This window comes from Nuphar pumila, chromosome 7 (genome assembly GCF_984573655.1).
Source record: "Nuphar pumila chromosome 7, dmNupPumi1.hap1.1, whole genome shotgun sequence".
Classification (NCBI taxonomy): domain Eukaryota; kingdom Viridiplantae; phylum Streptophyta; class Magnoliopsida; order Nymphaeales; family Nymphaeaceae; genus Nuphar; species Nuphar pumila.
In genome coordinates this window covers 11,894,303-11,921,113 of record NC_143255.1, presented here as the reverse complement: position 1 = coordinate 11,921,113, position 26,811 = coordinate 11,894,303, and the positions used below count along the sequence as shown (strand labels likewise).

Below are 26,811 nucleotides of genomic sequence, written 5' to 3'. Positions count from 1 at the left end.
GACTGCAAATCCTCTTACTAAAGAGCTAACATCGAGATTATATTTCCAATATATAAAGAGGATGAGTGTGTTTGATTCTTTCTGATGTATGACAATACATTATGGTTATATGTGATCACATTTATGAAGTTAAATTGATTATCTATGGCTTTATGTATTGTTGATTTTGTATAAATGATCTCTCATTTGAGTATAGAGAATAACAAAATAACAATATTAAATAACAAATAGAATAAATTAGAGACCAACCTATTTATAAACATAATCTTAATGTGGTAAAGCACTGAAAATGAATTATATTGCAGTGCATAGAAACATAACATTTTATAAAAAGATGTTCATCTCCATGACTCATATGATTCATTCTTGTGATACAAGATAACATGTGAACCCACATAAAAATTAAATCGAGATAACAATAAAACCTTGATGAAGTATTTTTCTATGCCAATGGGTCAAGTGGAAGAATGTTGAAATATAGATCGTATTCAACCTGATTTGACATAAGTACATCATGAGATAACATGACTCATGGGAGTTACATGACAGTTATTGCAATTGCCCAGCAGGGTAACCACTAATTGTGGTAACCTCCCACTATAGCTTCCCACTACAAGCTTCTCTCAAAAGTCTATAAAAAGGTGTGGTTGTTTGATGAGTGCAATAAAGGTGTCCTCATCTCATTTGGGTTCAAGGTCGTGCTCAACATCGATTTTATGACCTGGGCTCATTGTGGGCATCGATAGGCTGAAGAGGACGTCGTGCACCTGCGCCAACACTCCTTTTATCTATGACATCTACCAGTATGTGTTCTTGCTTTTAACATTCCGGTTTCGGTTTTTAGAACACCAACATATGCTTCTATGAAATTTATTGGGATGTGGTTGAACATGTGTAAGTCTGTAAAGATTTTCTTTTCTAGTGACAAGATTTTAAGAAGTATCAATTGTAATTATATTGTGCTCATTTCGAAATGTGAAAGTTCTTCTAAGTTGTCTTAATTACATCCAGTTAGTCTTTCTAATGTGATTTACAAGATAATTACCACAGTAGTGGTGAATCGCATGCATTCAAAGAATTATTTTGTGTAATTAACACGCATTCTTGAAAGGGCGGTCTATCAAGAAAGTATATAGATGGCTCATAAAATTGTAAATTATATGGCTCATAGTAGACAGTTCTTTTTAAAACCGATTTGGCTAAGGCATATGACCAAGTTGATTGGTTGTTATTGGAAGATTCTTTAAGGTACTTTGGATTTCACCCTTCTTGGATCTCTCTAATCATGATGTGTTTCTTCGCCGTCTTTTGCGGTTCTTATAAATGGAGAGCCTAGTGATTTATTTGGGGGTAGTCGGGGTCTCCATCAAGGAGATCCTATATCTCCTTAACTTTTCCTTTTGGTTAAGGAGATATTAAGCAGAAGACTTCTACTTGCAGAACAAAGAGGTACGATTATGACTATAACTAACTATTAACAAATTCTCATGGCATCATTCATTTTTTGCCGGACTATATTTTTCATACAAGATTATAAGCATTCAGTTGAGATTTTTCTTGCTGTCATAACTGATTTTGTGGATAAATCCGGGCTAATAGTAAGGAAAGGTTGTTTTTTATTCCATTTAATGTCAAGAGACGGTGCAGGAAATTCAGTTGGAGTGTGGACGATTTCCATGATGAGGCCAGAAGTTCGTGCAACTGGACATTTCGGATCCCCCACCCAGGGATGTGAGAAAGAGAAAATCTCCTCATGTGATCTGAAATTCATATGGTAAAAAAATCAGAAAAGGTTTGTACTCATCAAAATGGTCTTATACAATTGTTGCACGCTTTTTCAAGAAAACCATCAAGAGTAGGTCCAAGAAACACAACCAACCAGAGCTCTGCTTGTCTGGTAGGAGCAGCTAATCCACGTCACTTTCTGATGGGACGTTGCAGGTTCAAAACCCAATGGTATAGTTGTATATCGTGTCTGCCTAACCCCAATGGTATAGTTGCAACAGAACAAGCGAAAGAGCCAGTTGCAATCCAGAAGGGCCATAACCTCTCCAAAAACAATAAATAAAATACTTGACAAAGTGCGGGTCAATTATCCTGTTTCTCCAGATGCCTTGGTAAGAAAACGCAGGAGACAGAGCCTCTTAACTTCATGCCTAAATAGCATTACACGGATTAAGAGTTTCAACTACCTGAAAAGATTTAAAAGCCACAATACTAACAGATAAGCCACAAGCCAAATAAACCACAAAATGATTTCTCACAGTCCAAGAGGAAGTTCCACCATCACAATTATTTGAAGAAAAATAAGCAATTTTTTCAAGTAGCTTTCATCTATGTAGGTACAGAACAAAATCCAAAGGTGAACTTTTATAAATTCTGCATCTGAACTAGGTAACAGTCGATCCCTATCAGTCATTAGCATGAGATTGGGAGAATGCATTGTTCTCAAGTTAAGACAAGATAGCTAATAGTCAAAATTTTAGCAACAAATCAAGCTAAAGGCAATCATTCTCATGACGGGACCAACATAATCGGTTGAATGTTGTGGTAACTAAATCATGAACAAGAGCAACTTAACCATGCAAAAGAAGCACGATTCACCTACCGAAAAAAAGAAGGTTTGCAAGATTGGAACAATGATGCGGCCCCAGAGAGCAGTCTCAAGACACCCCCTATGCTTTTTTTTTTATGTTACTGTGGGGATTCAAATTAACAGATCCCTCTCTCATGACGTTTGGAGGATCTCTTCCAATGCATACTTGCATTATGGGGTGCATCTGCTTCCCAAGTTCCAGCAACACCCCCCCCCCCCCCTCTCCTTCAAGTGTCAAAGTCTTCTTTTTAAGGCTTAGAAAATGTTGAATTTATCTAATCCTTTGAATAAAGATTAGCTCGCTGAAACAGATGAACCAGACTCTGCCTTACTGTTTAGTGTTCCTTCAATTAGAAAGAAACCCCACAATATAGAACCATTGACAGAAAGACTCAATCATGAGCAAAAGTGAACCAATGCGAAATTAATAAAGCTAATCATGAAGCAAAAGCAGGTTAACAAGAGTTGTCACGTGCCAATATTTTGGCTGAAGTCTATGATAATTCTAAGATAGAGCTCATTAAATATGACAAGCAAGTCAACCACATCTTAGAAGCATGACAGCATGGCAACAAAGAGCAGTAAATTAAAATATATTCAGATGAACATTTGCAAACAAAAAGAAAATATATATACATATAGAAATTTGAGCATGTGGACATTCAGGCAAGAATGACCAGATACAACAATTCAAGCTGCACTAGACTAATATGATAAACCATGTACTTGATGCTAAAAGTGTACATATATATCTATACATATGGTGTATATATATATAATATACATATATATGTGTGTACATACCAATGTATGTACATATATTGTATACATATGTATATATATAGTATATATGTATTTATATATTTTTTCTTATTCTTTTTATTTTCTTTTTGTCTAGTTCTATTTGTTGACTAGCTTTATAGCCGTTGGAGCTAGCTACAAATAGATCCGTTGGACTAGCTCCAATGACTATTTGAGTCCCCTTTGAGACTCCTCTTGGGTGATTCCCTTCACATTGTAACCATGCTTCTTGCATTTTGTGGATTGAATAAAATATTTATTTTATATTTTTGAGCCTTCTTGTGTATGCCCTTTTGTGGGCTTTATTGGTGTGTCCTTAGTGGACACTTGTTGTGCTTGTATCTTTGGTGGACACTTTTGTTCTTGATTAACGGCTCTTGTTTCATTACATGGTATACCTTGGAAGATTAATTGTCTCATTTTCCGTGCTTGTGGGTGCAAGAGGAAGTCTCTTGGTCATTGGTGATTCAAGTGTTTGTGTGCTTGCACATTTGAAGAAAAGTGTGGTTCGTTGGCTAAAGTGCTAGTTGATTCTACTCAAAGTTCGTGGTGCAGTGATCGTGCTTTTGTTTCTCTCCTACATTCCTTTCTTTCTCATCTAATCTCCTCTCACCTTCTCTTCGTTCCTCTCTCTATTTGTAAGAATGGATTACAATGAAAAGGTTACCATCATATCCGTGAAACTTAAGGGTATATTTAATGGCGCGTCTTTTGCGTCGCACGGGACGAAAAAACTCTTTTTCACACCTTTTGTAACAAACATGGGATGCAGCGGACACACGAAACGTCATCTGCCGCGTCCATATATGTATGTTATTATTGTTCCACCCCGTGTTACGAAAAGAACAAGGATGGGAGAAACAAATTAAAAAAAAAGTGCGTCGTCTCTCTCTCTCTGGTTCTCGTCACCGTCCGCGAAGGGAAGGGAAATATGCTTCCTTGCTCGGCCAAGAAAGCATCCAGAACGTTGACGCCAAAGAAATTCATCGAGAATCCGCTCACGATCCGGGAACCTGTGCACCTCCTATTCGCCCTGCCGACAATGCCGAGGTTGTGGACCGAGAAGCCCCCTTCTGAAGAAGAAGAAGAAGAAGAGTGTCACCCTGTTTGAGTGTTTGAGCCGTCGAACCCGCCGAAGGAGGCTGTTGGTAGCGAGAAGCAATTGGAGATTCCCGTGCCATTCCCCCTTTTCAGAGTCTGAAGGGAGCAAGTGAAGACGAGGGAGGAGATTTTGGGGAAGCCATTATCGAGGACGGAGATTTGGGCTCTGGTTAAGTCAATTTTCCAAGATTGAAACACTCACATGGTAGGGCGGATTGGGTCATACGATCCAAAATAAAGTAATTCGACCCATTATCCATGACTGTCCAAGTTGACCGCACATCGTCATCAAACAATAGACATTTGAAACATAGCATCTGAATACGGTCCAAACAAACATTGGACTTGGTATAATTGTTACGAAACGAACAAAACCAATGTTACATTCTGTCTTTTTTGTTCATTTTGTCCAATCCTGAACAAGCCATCAAACATACCTTAATGATACAGATTATGTAATGTGGGTTTCAATTATAAACATCACATTTGGAGAAAGGGATTGTAGGGACTAGTAGATGGTTCCGATCTGAAACCTAAACTAATTCTCACCAAGGTAGAAAATAAGACAGAATTACCTCTTATGGATGGTGAGAAGACTAAGACAGAAGCCACATATGTGAAAAAATGGAAAGAATGGAGAATGGGGGGCATGCCAAGATTATGCCTTGGCTAATTGATAGCGTTGATATTAAAAAATGCTCTAGCCTTGCAAAATTTGAGCATGCTAATAAGGCTTGGGAATACCTTAAGAATATGTATTTTCATAAGGATATTGCACATGTGTGCAATTTGCAAGACAATTCGTACTATGACCCAAAGTGAAGTATTAGAAAATATTATAATGAGTTGTTTGAACTTTGAAAAGAGTTGGTTCTTATTGAGCCTAAGTGGTATTGCCTCGAAGATATTGTGCTCCACAAAAAACAACTTGATGTGGAACATTTCTATCAATTTGTAAATGGTTTGAGACCACCAAATCAGCTCTCCTTCATAAAGGTAAAGTTTCCTCTATTGTTGATACTATTGAGGAGCTAAGTATGGAGGAGAATAGGTTCAAGATGCATAGTTCAAAGAATGAAGATGATTCCATTCTAACCGTCTCTAAACCGAAAAATTACATAAGTAATTACAGACCACCTCATTTCGGAAGCAAGGCACTGAATATAACAAGAGAATATTTATTTGTCATCATTGCCATGAACCAGTTACTTAATGTCCAAAATTAAGAAGAAAAGAAAAGAAGGTGGCTTCGGTTGGCTCACCACAAGAGTCACGTGTCCTCGGCTCAACTGATGAAATTAATTCAACCTCTTCTTAAAGGGGCATCCTCCTTAATTGGATCATCAATATTATCCTTCTTCGATCCCAGTAAATCTCATTGGCTTCTTGACTTTGGTGCTTCTTTTCATATGACCCCTAATAGTAATATTTTATCCGAATATTATACCAACTCAAAAGTATCAAATGTTTTTACGGCCGATGATACGTCTTTTAAAATAAGAGTGAAAATTTTGAAAGTATTTTTTATAACTCAAAAGTTTTCTATTTCAAAAGTTAGATATATTCCTAAGTTAAATTTAAATCTTTTGTTTGTTTCTCAAATATCTAACTATGGATGCAATGTCTCCTTTTCCGATTGTTGTTGGGTACATAATCACCAGTTAGGGAAGCTAATTGAGGAAGGCCATAGAGAAGAAAGCATGTACTATATAGACTTTTTGGAAATACCCAAGGATACTTTTTGTTGTTATGCTTGTGGTAGAAGACTTGGTTACCTTAATGTATCCAAAATCCAATATTTCTCAAGTTTGAAATTTTTCTGCAATTCTGAAAATTTTACTTGTAAAGATTGTATTTTTGATAAAATGAAGAAATTACTATTTTATGAAAAAACTTTTGTTTCTTCTAGACTGCTTGAGTTTAACATTTGGGGCCCAACACCGGTTGTATCAAAGGGTGGATACACATACTAAGTAATTTTGTTGATGACTTTTCTAGGCATACTTGGATCTACTTAGACATAAATTTGTAGTTTTCTTATATTTCACAATTTGGTCAAAAATAGGTTTAAAATGATATTTTTATTTTTCGTACCGATTCAGAAAGAAAAATTTTATCAAAAAAATTTAAGGATTTTCTTAATTTACATGACATCACACATCAAAGATTTTGTTCCCACACACTACAACAAAATGGTTTGGCCAAACGAAAACACAAACACATTATAAAAACAACTAGAACCTTGGTAGTAGCAAACCAAGTACTAAAAGATTTTTGGGTTGAAGCAGTTTTAACTGCTGCGTCATATTCTTCTTTGAAAAATATGACAGCAATTGAAAAACTCTTTAAATTAGTTCTTAATTATTCTAAACTAAGAGTTTTTTGGTGAAAATGCTTTGTTTTCACTAGCAAGAATTATAAATTTTCTCCTTGTGCGTTTTTAGGTTACGCAGATAACAAAAAAGACTACAAGTGCTTTGATTTTAAGAATGAAAAATTGTATGTTTCAAGAAATGTATCATTCTTAGAAAAGGAAAGTTTCTTTAATTTTGAAAATGCTAAGAAACTAACTGAGTATTCCTTTTTATTAGATTTGATTTTGAAGTATGATAATGATAATTGTGATTATGAATGTGACCTTGATAATGGTCATGATACGATAGACGAAGAACAAACCCATGATGATGTGATAAGTGAAGAGCAATCTCATAGGCTATGTAGTTAAAAGCGCTAGGCGGTGCCTAGTCGAAAGACTCCTAAAAAGACTAGTCAGACTAATCGGTACCCCAATTAAATATAAAAAAAGTATATAAAATATACATAAAAATATGTTTAATTCTTTTACTAATAAGGTGATTTCATTACACAAGTACAAAATTATACATGCTTTCACAAAATATATTAATATGCATAACCAAAATATATATAATTGTAAACACAAAAAATATACATATATATATATATATATTCAATTATTCATAACATATTCTGTATAATCAACAAAATATGCTTTCAACCTTTCACAGAAGCACAATAACATATACATATATAAATAACATATTACATAATTCATAATACTAAACATGCTTTTAGGCTTTTATAAAAAAATTCATCAAAAACAAAGTAACACATGCATATATAAAAAACATAATCAATTAAAATTAATTGTGCATGCATTCAATGTTTCATAGAAAAAATCTCAAAACATATATAAATATAATAACTAAGCATTTTCATGATTTCATAGAACAAATCACACAAACACATGCACAAACATACAATTATATATATATACAAATAACAAGATGTATATATATATATATATAAATAACTAAACTGCTCTCATGCCTAGGCGGAGGCAGCTTAGTCGCCGACTAGGCACCTTAGTCGGCAAAATTGGTACCTTTTAAGGTATCCACCTAGAAATTGCAAAGCCTACGCATTTTACTTAGCCTAAACTGACTAGGCGTTGCACCCATTGAAAATAAAATGAGAGAGAATCGTTTACGGTGGTTTGGACATATTCGGCGAAGGCCTAATGATGCTCCAGTTAGAAGGATGGAGAAATGGGAAAATATATTAGTTAAAAGAGGTCGGGGTAGGCCTAGGAAGACTTAGATGGAGATGATAGGAAAGAATATGAATGCGTTGAACCTCACCGAGGACATGGCATTGGATAGAAATGATTGAAGGAGAAGGATTCATGTGGAAGACACATAATGATTTTCTTTGTTGGTTCATATCGCTGACCCCAATTGTTTTGGGATGAAGGCGTAGTTGTTGTTGTTGTTGTTTGTTGTTGTTAAACCGACTAGGCGGACTAGTCGGGGCTTTTGACTACATAGCTCGTAGGGACAATAACTATTTGCAATACTCTAGGTGTAGGGATCCTAATCACCCATGTGCTTTGGAGAAATATTCTAATGGGCCTGAAGTACAAACCAGAAGGTCATCTAAAATCTCTAAACCACCTGGCAAGTTTGTGTCTTATGACTCTCTTTCTCTCATTTACAAGGCATTTATTGCATTAATAAATTCATATGCGGAACCTTCAACCTATGCTCAAGTCAAAAAATATTCTTAGTGGGTAGAAGCCATGAAGGTGAAATTAGAAGCTTTAAAAAAAGCTATTACTTGAACTATTCAAGATATTCCACAAGTAAAGAAACCTATAAGTTAAAGGTGGCTATATAAAGTAAAAACCAAGAGTGATGAAACTCTTGAAAGGTATAAAGACAGATTAGTTGCCAAGGGATATTTCAAAATATATGGCATAAATTATGAAGAAACTTTTGCTCCAATTGCAAGGATGACCACAGTTAGGACCTTAGTAGCCTTAGCATCTGCTAAAAAATGATTTATATTTTAAATGGATGTCAAAATTATCTTTCTTAATAGAAACTTAGTTTAATAAGTATATATGAAGGCACCACCTGGTGTAAATATCTCTAAGGGTAAAGCTTTTGTTTGAATAAAACTTTTTATCGTCTTAAACAAGCACCAAAAGCTTGGTATGACAAGTTTAGTCACGTTATACTTAATATTGACTTATTGACACACTTTTATTTGTTAAGATATTTTATACAAGTATTACTATTCTCCTCCTCTATGTGGAGGACATGATCATCATTGGAGGAGACAAACAAGGAGTTGAAAACATTAAAAAGCTTATCAAAAACTATTTTGAAATTACTAATTTGAGTTTATTAAGATATTTCTTAGGAATTGAAGTTGCTTACTCTCCTATAGGACATTTATTATCTCAGCCTAAATTTGCTTTTAACATTGTCTATAGGTTTATAATCACAGATGATAAGCGAGTTGATACTCTTGAGGTTGTCAATACCAAGATGTGAATTGATAATGGAGAATCTTTTAAAGATCCTACTTCTTACAGACAGCTTGTTGAAGTGCTCTCTTACCTCTCAATTACTAGACCCGATATAGCACACGTTGTACACAAAGCTAGTTAATTTCAGCATGCTCCCACTTTTGTTCATATGAGAGCAATTTTGCGTATTATTAGATATATTAAGACTTCTCTTTCCTCTTTCTTTTTGCTTTATCTACATTAAATTTAATTTCTTACACTGATGCTGATTGAGAAGGTGATCTCAATAACAGACACTCAACCACGAGTTTTTGTGTTTACTTAAGTGATTTTTTGATTTGTGGTAAAGCAACAGAAGGCCTCACTTTCGTGAACTGAAGTTGAATATCAAGTCATGGCTACCGCAACGATGGAGGTAGTTTGACTCAGAAGATTGTTGGCTGATATGAGAGTTCAAGTGACCAGAGCCTCACACGTGACAACAAGAGTGTGATCTATATTGCCAGCAACCGTACATTTCATGAACGTACTAAACATATAAAAATGGATTGTCACTATAAATGAGAGGAGTAACTGCATGGGACTATTGATCTGCCTTATGTTACATCAGAATATTAATTAGTATTTTTCTTCACCAAACTTCTTGTTGCTCCTGAATTTCACTTCCTCTCAAGCAAACTTTCGATCATGGTATCGTAAGTTTGATGGGGAGTGTTAAAAGTGTACATATATATCTATACATATGGTGTATATATATATATATATGTGTGTGTGTGTGTGTGTGTGTGTGCATACCAAATATATACACATGTATATATATAGTATATATGTATTTATATTTTTTTTCTTATTCTTTTGTCTAGTTCTATTTGAACTAGATTCAAACTAGTCAACACATTATTGACTAGTTTGATCTGTTAGACTAGCTCCAATGACTCTATTTGAGTCCCCTCTTGTATATAAATAGGGGTGATCCCCTTATTGTAACCATGCTTTTTGCATTTTGTAGATTGAATAAAATATTTATTTTATATTTTTTAGCCTTCTTGTGTATGCCCTTTTGTGGGCTTTATTGGTGTGTCCTTAGTGGACACTTGTTGTGCTTGTCCACTTGGATCTTTGGTGGATACTTTTGTTCTTGATTGAAGGCTCTTTCATTACACTTGAAACAAGATAAACTTCCAAGACCAGGAACATTTAAAGCAGAAATGGAGTTAAACTCAATCAACTCATAAGTCACACTGGAACCTTCATAAAAATGAAGGTATCTGTAGATGTATCCATGTGACAGTTTGAGGTACGTCTATATAACATATATAAAGAAAAAGGATCTTGTCCGCACCTATGAACACCTATAAGAAAGTAGATATTTAGAATAAAAAAGAGGCCCCAGAAAAGGGGGAAGGAGGAGAAGGGACAATACTTCGAAATTTAAATAAAAAGGGGAAGGGGAAAATATTTTGAGTAAAAGAAGGGAGAGGGGAGAGAGAAGAATGAAACCCTGTCTCTCATCTTTGTAAGAAGATGCAACCTACAATCCGAATCCTCAAATGATTCTCACAAAAGATCTCCCACAAGAACCATAAAGATTCATAAGCAAAGCTCACTCACAAGAATCAATAAGATTCATAAAAACACCACCCAAGAAAGAATGCAAATATAATTTCATTCAAGTGGGCTATAACCCACACAAAAAGATGCATTTATAATGGGGTGAGACCCCACATTTATACAAGTAATAAAGAAGAGGGAGAGAGAGTCGTTGGGCTCCCAACGACTCTATTTAGAGCTGTTGGGAGTCCAACGACTCTCTTATTGCTTTATGCTTTTTGACTAAGTAAAAAAGGCATAAATCTTATTATATGTCCAAAAAGTAAGAAATGATGCTTTATGCTTTTTGACTTGGTCAAAAAGGCATAAAGCCTATTGCATGTCCCAAACCAAAAAGAAGAAAAGCTAAACTAAATAGATAAGATTACATATGACAGTGGTATATTACATATGAGATTACCTATGAATTTACAATTTTAACACTCCCCCTCAAACTTACGGTTGTTATGGTTGAACAATCGAAAGTTTGTCTAAGAGAAAATGAAATCGGGGAGCAGCGAGAGGTTTAGTAAAGAAGTCTGTCAGCTGATATTTTGATATTCTGATGACACATATGGAAGGTCAATGGTGCCGTGTAAAAATTTCTCTCGTACGTAGTGACAATCCATCTTGATATGCTTAGTCTTTTCATGGAATGTCCGGTTGCTAGCAATTTAAATAGAACTTTTATTGCCACAGCATAATTGTGATGCTTCCGTACTCATAACACCCATATATTGAAGTAATCACCTTAACCAAACTACTTCCATGGTGGTTGTAGTCATGACTCTGTACTCGGCTTGAATTGACGAAAGAGAGACCTTTTGTTGCTTCTTGTACCTCCAAGAAATCAATGATTCTCCTAAAAACACACAAAGTCCATTAGTTGAGTGTCGATCATTAGAGCCACCTCCACAATCTGCATCAGTATAAGCAGATAATTCTAACGAGGAAGAAGCAGACAAGAAAAGTCCTCGAAAGATGAAAGTTTTAAGATATCTAATAATGCGTAACACAGCTCCCATATGGACAGTGGTAGGAGCATGCTGGAATTGACTTGTTGTGTGGACAACATGCGCAATGTCAGGTCTTGTGATGGAGAGGTAAGATAATGCCCCAATAAGTTGTCTGTAAGGTTTGGTTCTCAAGCGGTTCTCCATCGTCAATCTTCATTTTAATATTCACAACTTCAGGAGTGTCAACATGTTTTTTATCTTTGATTCCTGACCTGTCAATAATATCAAGAGAAAATTTGGATTGAGTTAGTAAATAACCTCTAGGAGAATAAGCCACTTCGATACCAAAAAAAAATTTTAAAAATCCTAAATCACTCATTTCAAAGTTGTCTTTCAGAATTTTTTTGATATTGAGAACTCTATGTTTATCACTTTCAATGATGATCATGTCGTTCACATAGAGAAGAAGAAGAAGAATACCTGTATTAGATTTCTTAATAAACAAAGTTGTGTCAGTAAGACAAAATTGAAAACCAAAATCAAGCATAACCTGACTGAATTTATCATACCAAGCCTTTGGAGCTGGCTTAAAACCATACAAAGCTTTATGTAAACGAAGGGTTTTTCCTTGAAAAATCTTCATACCAGGTGGTGGTTCCATATACGCTTCTTCAGCTAGGCTCCCATTGAGAAATGCATTTTTGACATCCATCTGAAAAATATGTCATTTCTTTATCGAGGCAAGAGCTATTAAGGTTCTTACGGTGATCATTCTAGCGATTGGTGCAAAAGTCTCTTCGCAGTCTATTCCATACTCTTGAGAATAGCCTTTGGCAACTAGTCGGGCTTTAAACCTTTCAAGAGTGTCATCGCTCTTGGTTTTAACTTTGTATACCTATCAACATCCTATGGGCTTTTTTCCTAGTGGAATATCTTGAGCAATCCACGTATTTGCCTTTTCTAAAGCATTTAACTCTGTTGTCATGGCTTTGACCCATTCTGATTGTTCTTTTGTTGAATCATAATTAGAAGGTTCTACGTAGGAATATAATAAGGCAATATATGCTTGATGTTTTGAGGAAAAAGACTCATATGATACAAATTTTCTGAGCACTTTTAACACCCTAGAAGATTTTCTTGTTTCTATTTGATCCTGTGTTTTAGAATATTTTTCTAGAGCACAAGGTTGCTCTTGATTACCTCGTCTGAAATATTGAATACAGTATAGGTTATTATGAGATGGTTTGGTGCTTACAATATCATTTTGATCTTCTTGATCAACTTCACCTTCATTAATCTTTGCAACTAAGTCCAATAAGAAAGAGTATTCATCTACTTCTCTAGAATTCTTAATTTCAAAAGAACTCTCGTTTTCTAAGAATGATACATTTTGTGATACATATAACTTTCTAGTTCTAAGATCAAGGCAGCTATAGCCTTTTTGATGGTTTGCATAACCAAGGAACGCACATGGAATAGCACGAGGGAAAAGTTTGTCATTCTTGTTAGAAAAAACAAAATATTTGCAACCAAATACCCTTAATCTTGAATAATCTGGAATTTGTTTGAAAAGTTTTTTCACAGGTGATATATTGTTCGACAAAGATGATGGCATTCTATTAATGAGATATACTGCAGTTAGAGTAGCTTCGGCCCAAAAGTTTTTTGGTACTTGATAAGTAATGAGTAGAGTTCTTGTTGTTTCTATAATATGTCTATGTTTTCTTTTTGCTAAACCCTTTTGTTGTGGAGTATATGAGCATGATCTTTGATGTGTAATGCCATGTAAATTTAAATAAACGTAAAATTCTTTTGATACATATTCTCCCCCTGAATCAGTGCAAAAAATTGAAATATCATTTTTAAATTGGTTCTTGACCAGATTATGAAATATTTTAAAATGAAAAATTACTTCGGATTTATGTTTGAGAAAATAAATCCAAGTATGCCATGTAAAGTCATCTACGAAAATGACATAGTACGAAAAATCTCCTTCTGATATGACAGGTGCAGGACCCCACACATCCGAATGAACTAACTCAAGAGGTCGGGTAGAGACAAAATTTCTTTCTTGAAAGGGTAATCTCTTCATTTTTTCAAGAATACATTTTTCACACTTGAATGTCTCAGAATTACAAAAAAAATCATATTTGGAAGAAAATGAATCTTGGATATGCTAGGATGATCAAGTCTCCTATGCCATAGATCCAAGTATATTTTTTGAACATTACAATATAAAGTATTCTTGAGAATTTCCAAAAAAAATCATGTAGTATAGACCTCCTTCTTTATAGCCTTCACCAATCAGCTTCCCTAACGGGTGATCCTGCACCCGACAACCATGAGAGGAGAAGAAAACGTTATATCCATGGTCAGATAATTGGGAAACAAACAAGAGATTGAGGTTTAATTTGAGAATATACCTAATTTGTGGAATAAAAAACTTTTTTGAGTTTTGAGAAATATTTTCAAAATTTTCTATCCTTTTGATTTATAATGATGTTCCATCAGCAGTAAAAACATTTGACCCTTTTGAGTTATGACATTCAAATAACATATTAATATTTGGGGTCATATGAAAAGAAGCACCTGAGTCAAGAAGCCATAGAGATTTACCTGAATCGAAAGTGCTAAATGAAGAGACTGTGGCTTCAGTAGATGAAGATGCCCTCTTGAGTAGAGGTTGAAGCGCTTTCACCAATTGTGCTAAGGACATACTTCCAATAGGAGATTCATTTGTGGAGGTCTGACTGAAGCAACATTTTTCTCATAAGGTCTCTTCAATTTTGGACAGTGAGTTTTCACATGTACTGGTTGTCGACAATAATAACAAATGATTTTTCTTTTCTCAAAGTCATTTTCTTGTCTTTCATCATTTCTCCTTCCATAGTTAGGGGGTTTATAAGTTCTAACATAATTTCCTGGTTTTGACACGGCTAAAACAGAGTCATCATCACACTTGGTAATTTTACTTTTGAGTCTATTTTCTTCCATACTTAGTTCTTCTATTGTGTCTTCTATTGAAGGCACATTTACACTGTGGAGAAGAATAGACTTGGTGGATTCAAACTCTGATCTTAATTCACTAATAAATTGAAAAAAATGTTTCACATTTATTTGATTTTGGCGGAGTTCTATATCTTGTGGGCAATGCCACTTTGGTTCAAGAAGAGATAACTCTTCCCATAATTCCGACAAACCATTGTAGTATTCTCTAATACTCTTGTCTCCTTGAACCATATTTCTAACTTTGCTTTGTAGATTGCACACACGTGCAATATCTTTAAGAGAATACATTCTCTTAAGGTAATCTCATGCATCATTTGCATGCTCAAACTTTGCAAGGCTTGAGCATTTCTTTATGTCGACACTTGTTATGAGTCAAGACATGATCTTGGCATGTCCCATTCTCCATTCCTTCCAATTTTTTCGTAAGTGGAGATGGCTTTAATTCTTTTTACCTCCGTGAGAGGTATTTCTTTTTCTCCTTCATCTTTTGTAAGGATTAGGGTAAGTTCCACGTCGATCCTATCTACTAATCCTCATAATCCTTTTCCCCATATAAGATGCTTCATGATTAAAGCCTATGTGACATAATTGGAATCGTTGAGTTTGATGGGCTTAATGGTGACATTATCATTGTCATCCATTTTACAATTTTGGGGAAGAAAGAGATAAAGAGGATAAAAAAGAGATCAAATGCAAGAAAAAGAAAATAAAGATGAGGATACTCTACCTAAAACGGTGAGTATACGTATTCTTCCAAACTTTCACACTATCACAACTTCAAAGGAACTTTACTTCTTTTCAAAATCTCGAATGGCACGCTTCTTGATACACCAAAAGAACTTGGCTTGATCTCTTCAACCAACGGCTCTGATACCATATAAGAAGATGCAACCCACAATCTGAATCCTCAAATGATTCTCACAAAAGATCTCCCACAAGAACCATAAAGGTTCATAAGCAAAGCTCACTCACAAGAATCAATAAGATTTATAAAAACACCACTCAAGAAAGAATGCAAATGTAATTTCATTCAAGTGGGATATAACCCACAGAAAAAGATGCATTTACAATGGGGTGAGACCCCACATTTATACAAGTAATAAAGAAGAGGGGGAGAGAGGCGTTGGGCTCCCAACAGCTCTATTTAGAGTTGTTGGGAGTCCAACGACTCTCTTATTGCTTTATGCTTTTTGACTAAGTCAAAAAGGCATAAAGCCTATTATATGTCCAAAAAGTAAGAAATGATGCTTTATGCTTTTTAACTTGGTCAAAAAGGCATAAAGTCTAAGAAATCACGCATCTGTAGTTTTGATCTTCTATATCACTGTTGTAAGGAAGAGAAGGGAGGAGGTAGCCAAGCACGATTCTTAATCAATAAGAATCGTGCCCTATTCCTTGATATATATAATACACTGATCAGATCGGGTCTGAGATTCTTCAATCCAAACCCGATATTCCAGATATCATCTATCATGTGAGGTTACAAGGATACGGGTCCAAATATGGACCCGTATGTACATATACATTCTTAATAGTCTCCCTCAAGTTGTGTATGGTTTCGTACCATGGACAACTTGTTCTTTAAAAACCAAAAGTAGACGCTGGTAACTCCCTTAGTAAACAAATTTGTCACTTGATCAGCCGTGGGAACATAAGCTGGCTCAACTTGTCTATCTTCGATCTTTTGTCGAATGAAGTGTTAATCAATCTCTATATGTTTGGTATGACTGTGATGAATGAGATTGAAAGCAATTTGTATGGTACTTTGATTATCACAAAGGAGATTGGTGGGCATAATAGATTCACCGATCTTTGTTAAAAGATGTCTCAGCCATGTAGCCTCTACTGTATTGGCCGCCATAGACCAGTACTCAGCTTCTGTACTGGATCATGCAGCAGCACATTGTTTCCTGCTACTCCACGCTTCAAATTCCCATCCAGAAAAACACAAAATCCAGAAACCGATCGCCTGTCATCTGGATCTCCAGCCAATCTGCATCTATGTAAACATCTAATCGATGTCGCTCCCCTTTGGACTTGGACTGATGATAAACTAGACCATCTCCAAGAGTGCCTTTTAAATATCGAAGAATTCTCTTAACAGCATTCATATGCTTTGTTCGTGGATCATGCATGAATTGTGACACTTGGTTCATTGCATACACAATGTCTGGTCTGGTGAAGGTGAGGTATTGAAGCATTCCAACGAGACTACAATATTGCTTGGAGTCTTTATATGATTCCCCATCTTGAAAGCTGAGCTTGTGGTTTAATACACTAGGAGTGGATAGTGGTTTACAATCTGCCATGCTTGCCTTTTCCAACAGATCCAAGGTATATTTGTGTTGGGTTAATGAAAGAGATTCATTCTGTCTATCCACTTCAACTCCCAAGAAACAACGTAAGACTCCCAAATCTTTTATCTTAAACTGTCGACTCAGTAAGTCCTTCATGGCTTTTATATGCTCATCTGAATTCCCAATAATAATAATGCCATCCACATATATAAGAATCAAGGTTACATACCTGACGATCACAGAAAATAAACAATGAATGATCGAGGTGAGAACGAATGAAACCGTATCGCTGAACTTAAAGGGAAAAACTGTCAAACCATGAACAAGAAGCTTGCTTTAACCCATAGATGGCTCTTTGTAGTTTGCAAACATATGTGTTGGGGCTATATTCTGCATAACCAAAGGGTTGCTCCATATACACCTCTTCTTTCAGGCTACCATGCAGAAATGCATTTTTGACATCAAGTTGATTAAGAGTCCATCCATACTAAACCGACAAAGACAAAATTAATTGAATAGTTCATATCTTGACCACAGGACTAAAAGTCTCATCATAATCTTGCCCATATTCTTGAGTGAAACCTTTTGCCACCAACCTTACCATGTAGCATTCAATAGATCTATCCGGTTTATACTTTGTTTTATAGACCCATTTAGACCCTACAACATTTTTGTCGGATGGTCTAGGAACAATCTCCCAAGTTTCACACTCATGTAAAGCTTTTATTTCCTCGTTCATGGCTTCAACCCATTTGAGTGGCATAGATGCTTGTAAAAAACTAATAGGTTCATCCTGTTTTTCAATCTGGGAGATGAACAACTGTAAGTCTGTAGAGAAGTTGTTATAACTAACCCATCTTTCAATACGATGACGAATCCTCCCAGGCCTTCTAGGATGCACATCGATTCGCTGAGCATTGTCTTTATTTCGCCGTACATAGACAGCCCCTTGAAACTTGGTAATATTTGAAACGGTAGGCATAGTATCCTGCGTGGTCGGTGTCTCTTCTCTTTGTGAACACACATCAGGTTTATTCTGTTCAGTCAGTATTGTATGACATGAGGGAGCATCGTGGGTAGCCATTTGATCAAACACCTCAGTAGCAAGCCACGACTAATAACCTTCATCATTCACGTTGTGTTCTTCTACCCTTCCTGGGCTCTCAGTATGAGTCTCATCAAACACAACATTCTGTGAGACTTTGATGTGATTAGTAGTGGAATCGTAGCAATGATAACCTTTGTATTGATCAGCATAACCAACGAACTTACACTTGCATGCCTTGTTTTGGAACTTGTCACGTTGAGAATTGTCAATATGAACATAACATATGCAACCAAACACTCGCAATTCATTATAATCAGGGTGAGTCCCAAAGAGTGTAAAATAAGGAGATTGATTCACAAGTAATTTCATTGGCAGTCAATTTATAATATACACAGCAGAATGAAAAGCTTCTGTTCACAAGCTTAAAGGGACGTGAGTGTCATGTATCATGCTCAATGCACTTTCAACAATGTGTCGGTGTTTTCTTTCTGCCACACCATTTTGTTGTGGTGTGTGCGGGCAAGATATTGGACGACTCATTCCTTTATCATAGAGAAATTGAGTAAATTCCTTTGATAGATACTTTCCCCCACCATCACATTGGAAATGTTGGATTTGAGATGAGAACTGATTACAAACTAAGGCACAAAATGAGCGAAAAAGCTTGCACACTTCAGATTTGTGTTTCATAAAGTAGATCCAAGTATATCTGGAATAACTGTCGATAAAAGTGATATAATAGCGACTGCCCGAGAAGGAAGATTGTAGGGCAGGTCCCCAAACATCAGAATAAACAATTTCAAAAGGCACAAAAGCTATTTGATTTATTAAGTAAAATGGAATAACATGACTCTTACATAAATGGCAACTGGAACAAAGGAAAATATCAGACTCAATACTCAAACTGGACTGTGGAACAAGTCCACTAGACATAAGTTTTTCAATGAATGAACAATTACAATGACCCAAACGACGATGCCAGATTTCTGACTTATTACACTGAGACAAACTAAAACAATCTTTAAATGACACTGGCTGAACTGGCTATGGATTTATTAGAGCAGCACGAGCAGAAAGAGACTCCATGAGGACATACATATTTCCTTGTCGTTCTCCTTCAACGAGCGTCTTCTTCGTGAAAAGATCCTTGACACATACAGGAGTAAATTCAACACAAGAATTAGTATCATCGACAAGTTTAAAAACAGAAACAATATTTTTAACAATACTGGGTGAGTGATAAACATCAGATAAAAGAACTGAAGAATTGGGGAGTGCAAGAGAAATGTTTCTAACATGGGAAATAGGGTGGAGGGCACCATCTCCAGTTTTAATACTAAATTTACCACGATAAGGAATGGGTTGTAAAATCTTACCAATGTCACCTATCACATGTGCAGCAGCCCCAGAGTCAATGTACCAAGTCCCTTGCTCGGTTTGCTTGAAACTTAACTCGGAAAGGGCAGATATAAAGAGGTTCTTCACATTCTCCTTTTCATCCCTTGCTTGTCCTCTAGTGGAAGGCCCAACACCACCAAATTTGCCTTTGTTTTGCGGATTATGCCAGCAATTTGCCTTAATGTGCCCCTTTTTATTACACTGAAAACACATTTGTATCTGTCTAAGAGATTGGTTAGCTGAGAATGAGTTGGGTGACATGTTAGGCGTGGGAAGTAATCCACAACCTCCTTGATTACCTCTTCCTTGTCCCCGTCCACCTCGAAAGCCTCCACGGCCACGTCCTGCCACCATGCCTATGACAAGGACCTCATGATTGCTGGAATTGGAAGTCAACTCCTCACCTCTAATAGTAACTTCATATTGCAGGAGTTTTGCGCGCAAATCATCAAAGTTAGGCAATGAAGAAAGGCATAGAAGAGAGGTGACCAACATGTGATAGTCAGATCCAAGACCATTCAACGCCTGTTGAACTTTCTCTTTGTCCGGAATAACACATCCCACCATCGCTAATTGGTCTGTGATGCTCTTGACTTTGTTCATGTAAACCGATAAATTCTCTTTCTTTAAGAGCTGAAACTCTCTCTTTAAATGAAGAATCCTAGCCTCAGAAATCTATGAATAGGTCTGCGCTAGTATCTCACACAGTTTTTTAGCTGACCATTCATCTGGAATGGCCATTAATACCTCTTGAGAAATTGTAGAGGTAATATAAGCCACAACCGCCTGATCTTTTCTTTTCCATGCTGTAAATTCTGGATTGCGAACTAGTTTATTAGAAACCTCTCCTTTATCATCTTGCTCTTCCTGTAGGAGGAACTTGGAAGGTGCATGAATCGTTCCATCAAGGTGACCAGAGAGGTCCAAACTACGAATAAAAGGCAAAATTTGCCTCTTCCAGGTCAAGAAATTAGAGGTATTCAATTTCTCATATATGAGTTGACCAAGAAAACTGGACGGAAGTGATGGGGAATCCATGAAAAAAAAATGAACAAGTTGACTAAAGAGAAGAATGAGAAAACACGAGTTGATGAAAAGGAAAGGATTGATTAAGAGATAAAGAGAAAAAAAAACTTTGGTTCAATTTCGCAGCCATTCATTGACCCAGCAACACAAGCCTGTCCGACCACTCTTTTTTTTTTTTAGAAAGTCGTGTTGTAGTTCTTCAGACAGACTTGGCAGAAGTCGTGATTTTTCAAGTTGAAAGTCTTAGAAATGGAACGATTGCAAGTCTAATATGAAAATATCAACTCGTACTTTGAGTTTTTTTATAAAAAAAATAATCCAACAATGTAGGTAAGAAAAAGAACAAATATGTTTTAGTCTGAAAAAGAACAGATGTAAAACGAGAACAGAAGAATAATCAGAATTTAGAAAACTGATCGTATATGATCAGATTCAATTTTGACATTGCGAAAAAAAGGGAAAATCGATTTGCCGCAAGTAGATCTAATTCAATCTGCCTTCAGACGATGAGAGTTGATCAGAATGATCAGATCCGACGAAGAGAAGAGATTTGGGTGGCGATCAAGATTAAAAAATAAAATAAAATCAAATAACGTGACTTGAAGCGATATTAGAAAGAGAAAAACCTTTTGAAGAAAAAAGGAGAACAAATCTAATCAGACACGATCAGATTCAGATTGACGTTGAGAGGAGAAAGAATGGCTGAAAGGAAAATGACCCAATACGATCAAATCGGTTTTTTTTTAAAAATAAAAAAAATAGAATCTGATTTAGAACAAGAGAGAAAAAGGAGGAAACCGACCTGATCGTTAGGCTTCAACCTGCTCTGATACCATCTAAGAAATCACGCACCTGTAGTTTTGATCTTCTATATCACTGCTGTAAGGAAGAGAAGGGAGGAGGTAGCCACGAGAAGCACGATTCTTAATCAATAAGAATCGTGCCCTATTCCTTGATATATATAATACACTGATCGGATCGGGTTTGAGATTCTTCAATCCAGACCCGATATTCCAGATATCATCTATCATGTGAGGTTACAAGGATACAGGTCCAAATCTGGACCCGTATGTACATATACATTCTTAATATAAAGCCCATTACATGTCCAAAACTGAAAAGAAGAAAAGCTAACTAAACTAAACAGATAAGATTACATATGATAATGGTATATTACATATGAGATTAGCTATGAGATTACAATTTTAACAATCTTGGCCAAGTAGGCCTGACTTAAGGGCTGGTCTATTGAGAAAGGACCAGGGTGCCATCTTAGACCTGATTTCTTTTGGAGAGAGAGAGAGAGAGCTGAGTCAAGTTCATGCAGGGTGGAACAAACTACTTCCAGTTAGATAGACATGGAAGATTCTCTTCAATTTCAAAACCAAGTGGTTTTTCAAACCCAACCCTACCATCAAATTAAGCTTCCGTCAAACCCAACCCTACCATCAAATTAAGCTTTCGTTTGAGCCTCATATCAAGACCTCAACAAAATGTATAACAAGAAACAGTCACACCTTTTTCAGTTAATAAAAAAAGTGCAGCATTCTGTAAATAAGTCCGGCCTGCTTTTCCCGCAAGCTCTTTTTATTTCCCACTTCACCTACATTTTGATGACAGATGCATGGAAAGAAACCAGCCCACTATTGTTCAAAGTTTAAACTGGAATGGAATAAAAAAAAAGTGACAAGCACACTTCAGTGCTAAACAAATCAGTGTATGTTTTCTTGAATATGGAGAGGAGCAGAAAGAGAAGAAGAGGAAGAGGAGGAGATACAGAAGCACATACTCCTGTCGACAACAGATGCACATATTCCCACTTAAATAGTGTAGATAACATGTCATACAAGGATATGAAATTCAAACAAAAATACATATAGTAGCAAGTGGAATCAACTAGTCCAAAACAAATGACCTGATCCACGAAACCTGAAGTATAGAGTATAGACACCTACCAGTGAAGAAACAGCGAAGCATCATATCACTCCCTCATGATATCATCGTCTTCTTCTTCTTCATCACTTAACGCAAGATCAGCAAGCAGCTCCTCTAATGGCACAGAAGGAACATCTTCTCCATCAGCCACAGATGCCACTTCGGATGCCTGATATTCTTTGTTCCTATACAGTGATACATTAATCCTCATCTCTGGGTCTTCCTCCAAGTCCTCCAAAAACTTTTCATACTCCATGTTTCTCTTATCAATATCTGTCCTACCCTTGGAAGGATTGTCCACTTCCATGTTCAAATTTGTAAGCTTCCAAGGACGAGGTTTTCCACGTCTTTTTTGACGTTTCTCTTCATAGCTCTTCTTCACTAGAATAGCATCTGGAAGACTAAACCCCTTGTACTTGTCAAGTTCAAGATCATTATTATTTGCTCCATACAAATCATAACCGAGTGCATAGTCCCCAGGAGCTAGAAGGTGACCGAGGTGTGTTCTCACATTGAAAATCAAATCATTTTTCCCAAAATCTGAGATACGGGCTATTTGTGCATCTGCTAATGCATACTTTGTGCCACTCGGACTGATACCTGAAGTTGTAGGTTCTATATCCAAAATCACATATTCAACAAGCTGCCTACTTGACAGTATAGGTTTAAAAGGGGCCCTCCAATACTGACTAGCATCTAGAAAAGAATGCCTTAAAGTAAATGGGTCAAGAAGCATTATGCTATTGCTAACCTTTGTGCACAACACAAGAGGGCCTAAGTTCCCCAGGCTAATGGCAACTTTTGGAGGAAGGCAAATTAAATCCTCTCTACAAATTGGACTAATCTCAACAGAAAATGTGTATTTGTAGTTGTAATTATTGCTCTTTAGATCATGTGAAACCAGCTGCTTGTCATTCCGACTCCTAATGGGAACTACACTGCCGACAAATTCCACAAACTTCACCGCATGGCTCCTGTTACCAAAGAAGAAATCAACACCCTCATGCATTTGCTTAATTTTTATAGCACGAACAGCAGCATCGTGCTTAAGAATAACCTGCTCCAGAAAATAAAAGGTCCGTCGGTGAGCAACATGCTGTCTTAGTTGCACAGATGCTACCCATTGATCAGGGTTGGCTTGAACTCTGGAACAAGACTCACACATATGATCCTGCTGGACATATTCAACAATATATTCTTGTTCCAATATTGTATTAACATAAACCTCCTTCTTCACTCTTAATTTCACTTTGATTCTCTTAGAGTGAGGTTCAGTCCAAATAAATTCTGCATGTGACAGATGCACCTTGTTCAAATTCTTGAGCCTCTTAATGCAAAATGTAAGAAGCTCCTTAGATTCTAACTGGGCTTTGATCCACGTTTTGGGTGGCTGCAGATAAGAATTACAATCTGGGCAATGGTAGATTATCGCATGCTTCTGTAAACCTTCAGTGATGTCAACTTGTGAGCGCAAGCATTTTACACACATATTTGCATTATTTGGAGTTATTGGTACGCCACACATGCAACAGAGAACAGTGCCAATCGTTTGTTGCAATTGGAACATGCCTGGCATTGCTTCTCCAGCCATTGCTAATGAGTCTGAAGGCCAATTCTTAGAATAAGTGCCTGAAAAAACAGATCGAAATCAATGTTAAGCATTTGCAATCGGACAAATTCCACCCACCTCAGAAGGTACTGCACAGTTCAAAATGAACTCAAATCAATAAAAGATGAAAATTATCAAGAACAGAAATTTTATATCTATTGGGCTTGAGGAAAGAGAACAACTCCTAAATCAGAAAATACTTTTTAAGTAGATGGAGGAGTCATTCTTTATTCAGAAATCCAATAGAACAATAGATAACTGGTATTCAAAGAACCAGGTGATTGAAACTAAACAATTCGAACTTTCTTAGAACTGTCACGATTTATTAAATTGACCAAGTTTCCAATTCGACACAAACTGGACAAAATGGTTTGATATGATGGGTTTATGTGCACAATGTCAAAGACCGGGAACCACTTCAGCAATTGAATATAAATACATAATTCTGCAGAATCACGACTGCAAAAATCAGATCAGTATAACCACACAGAATAAAGATTCCTTGCATAAACAAGCTGTTCATTATAATTTCTTTGAAGGTATAAAAACCAATCCGAAACCCATTTTCTCATTTTCCCAATCATTTCAAAAGGTAACCAAATTTCATTAACCAAATGGATCGTTACAAAAAGAAGTTTCAAACTGCTAATGTGTAGAGGCATGTTATAGGCAATCACCATCTACATCAACAGAATCGCAACACCATCTACATCAACAGAATTGCAACACCATCTAAATCAATAGAATCACAAACCTGCGAGACCCATCAAATCAAAGCAAAAGTTGTATGGATGTACCCACATCATAAAGGTTCTAAAACCACAGTTGAAATTTATTGGCAAATAACATAAACAAAATTGCACCAAGATCATACATATCTTGATTCTTGAATTGTCGGACACCATAAAGAATGAGCAGATCACAGATATAATACAATTTGTCTGTTGACTTCTAACAATACATAAAACGATTGCAGACAGGGTAGAAGTGTGCAGAAACCGCAAAGGCTAGATCGAGAGAGAGAGAGAGCATACCGGAGAAGTTGTCCGGCCGGTGACCCCTTGTCTGGAGAGAGAGAGAGAGAGAGAGAGAGAGAGAGAGAGAGACTGCTTCGGGTAGCCGGATAGAGGATAAGAGGGAGCGGGAGTGAAAAAAAATCTAGGATTGCCTGCGAAGAAGAGGGAGGTTCTGTTTAAGAGACGAGTCTCCACCGACTTGGGACCTATGTCACACTGAGACGCCATTTTTGGAATGTGTCATGAATGGCACGCGTCAGACACGTTATGACATGATGAGACGTTCTTGACACGTACAGCCATCATTATTTCAATATTATCTAATAGATATTAATATTTCAGTAAAAATATATTTCACATATTAAAATATCATATATAAGTATATGTATGACAGCTGGGAGTCATGTTGTAAGTGGCAAATCTGCCAATAGCCCGATTAGGGCTGCCAAACAAAGGGGCGTTTGACGCACGGCACGGAACGCATGCATCCGCGGGACGCTCAGCGCTTTGGCCCCACGCGCATCCGGAAGCAGATCAGGTCATGCAGAACATGAGCGTTTTTGCTCATGCTGACATCGTGGCCATCCGATTTGCATTTTAAAATCTCAAAAGTCAACAAAACCACGTGGCATTCATCCAAAATGCAAACAAACGGCCACGATGTCGGCAGTTCAGCATGACCTGATCTGCTTCCCCCGCATCCGCCCAGCTCACAAACGCTAAAACAACATCCTCTGCTGTCCTGTCCCGTCCCTCCCCACACACACGGAATAATGGAGGACGAACACTTGAAAAAAATAAAATAAAATAAATATATTTTGTAGGGCACATGGACATCCTGTCATGCCTTTGACCAGTAGAGCAAGACAAGACAACGTCTCCTTACTCATGCATGTCCGCATATCAAACACCCCAATACTAAACTCTATAGGTCAGGCTTTGGTGAGAAACAAGAGAATTCTATTAGTGTCAGACTCAATCAAATTTTTTGGCATATGTTTAGATTTTAGGAGTTTTGTATTTTAATTAATCTTTATTTTTTATTTATTGAGTATATTTGAATCCCGATTTTTGCATTTTATTGAAGGAGTGCATACTAAATCTAATCTTTTTATTCTTAAAATATAAAATTTTTAATCAAAATACACAAATTTTAAACATTTGTGTCTTATTTGCGATGATGAACCAAACGTCTGGCACATAGACAGTAGTGTTTTACCATGGTAAACACAAGCGCTGGACATAGACTCCTTATTACTGTCCTTAACAGGGTCAAAACAGAACTGAATTGAAAATGGTGTCTCTGTCCATGGCTGTCCGCAAATCAAACGCCCCCCTTAAGGTTTTTCTTTGCCAAGAATTTTCTTTTAACCATACTTACCTGGGACAAATACAAAATTGTTGGTTTCGTTGGCTTTGAGTTCACGAATCAAACATCAGATTAGATTAGGTATTTATTATTCTCCGGTCAGAGTGGGACAACTTCCGTGACAGAGGGAACTTGGGCACACCTAGATGAGCGCCCAAATGGAACAAAATTGGGATCGCCTTGAAAAGCAACACCTCAAACTCGTGGCTGCCACCTATACAATTTAAAG

The 26,811-nt window shown here is 36.6% G+C and overlaps 2 protein-coding genes across 3 annotated transcripts in view; both read right to left on the bottom strand.

The window, feature by feature from the left end:
* LOC149831148 (putative LRR receptor-like serine/threonine-protein kinase At1g56140) overlaps positions 1-20,194 on the bottom strand; it is a 96,358-nt gene extending 76,164 nt beyond the window's left edge. Inside the window, exon 1 of the mRNA XM_090012950.1 lies at positions 19,927-20,194. Coding sequence (XP_089869076.1) covers positions 19,927-20,194 — 268 coding nt within the window. The remainder of the gene's footprint in view (positions 1-19,926) is intronic.
* Positions 1,749-25,414, bottom strand: LOC149831147 (uncharacterized). Of its 2 annotated transcripts, XM_090013701.1 has the most exons (3): positions 25,232-25,414; positions 22,609-24,217; positions 1,749-2,192 (listed from the first exon to the last, which is right to left on the bottom strand). In XM_090013701.1, exon 2 carries the CDS (start codon positions 24,177-24,179, stop codon positions 22,635-22,637), a length of 1,545 nt encoding a protein of 514 aa, XP_089869827.1. In that variant the 5' UTR covers positions 24,180-24,217; positions 25,232-25,414; the 3' UTR covers positions 1,749-2,192; positions 22,609-22,634. The 2 variants fall into 2 exon arrangements, with proteins under 2 accessions (XP_089869827.1, XP_089869826.1); XM_090013700.1 differs by lacking the exon at positions 1,749-2,192 and having other exon boundaries at positions 22,443-24,217.
* Between the last annotated feature and the right edge of the window lie 1,397 nt (positions 25,415-26,811).

Coding starts and splice junctions, on each gene's coding strand:
- LOC149831147 (XM_090013701.1), bottom strand. CDS start 24,179: ATGGCTGGAGAAGCAATGCCAGGCATGTTCCAATTGCAACAAACGATT.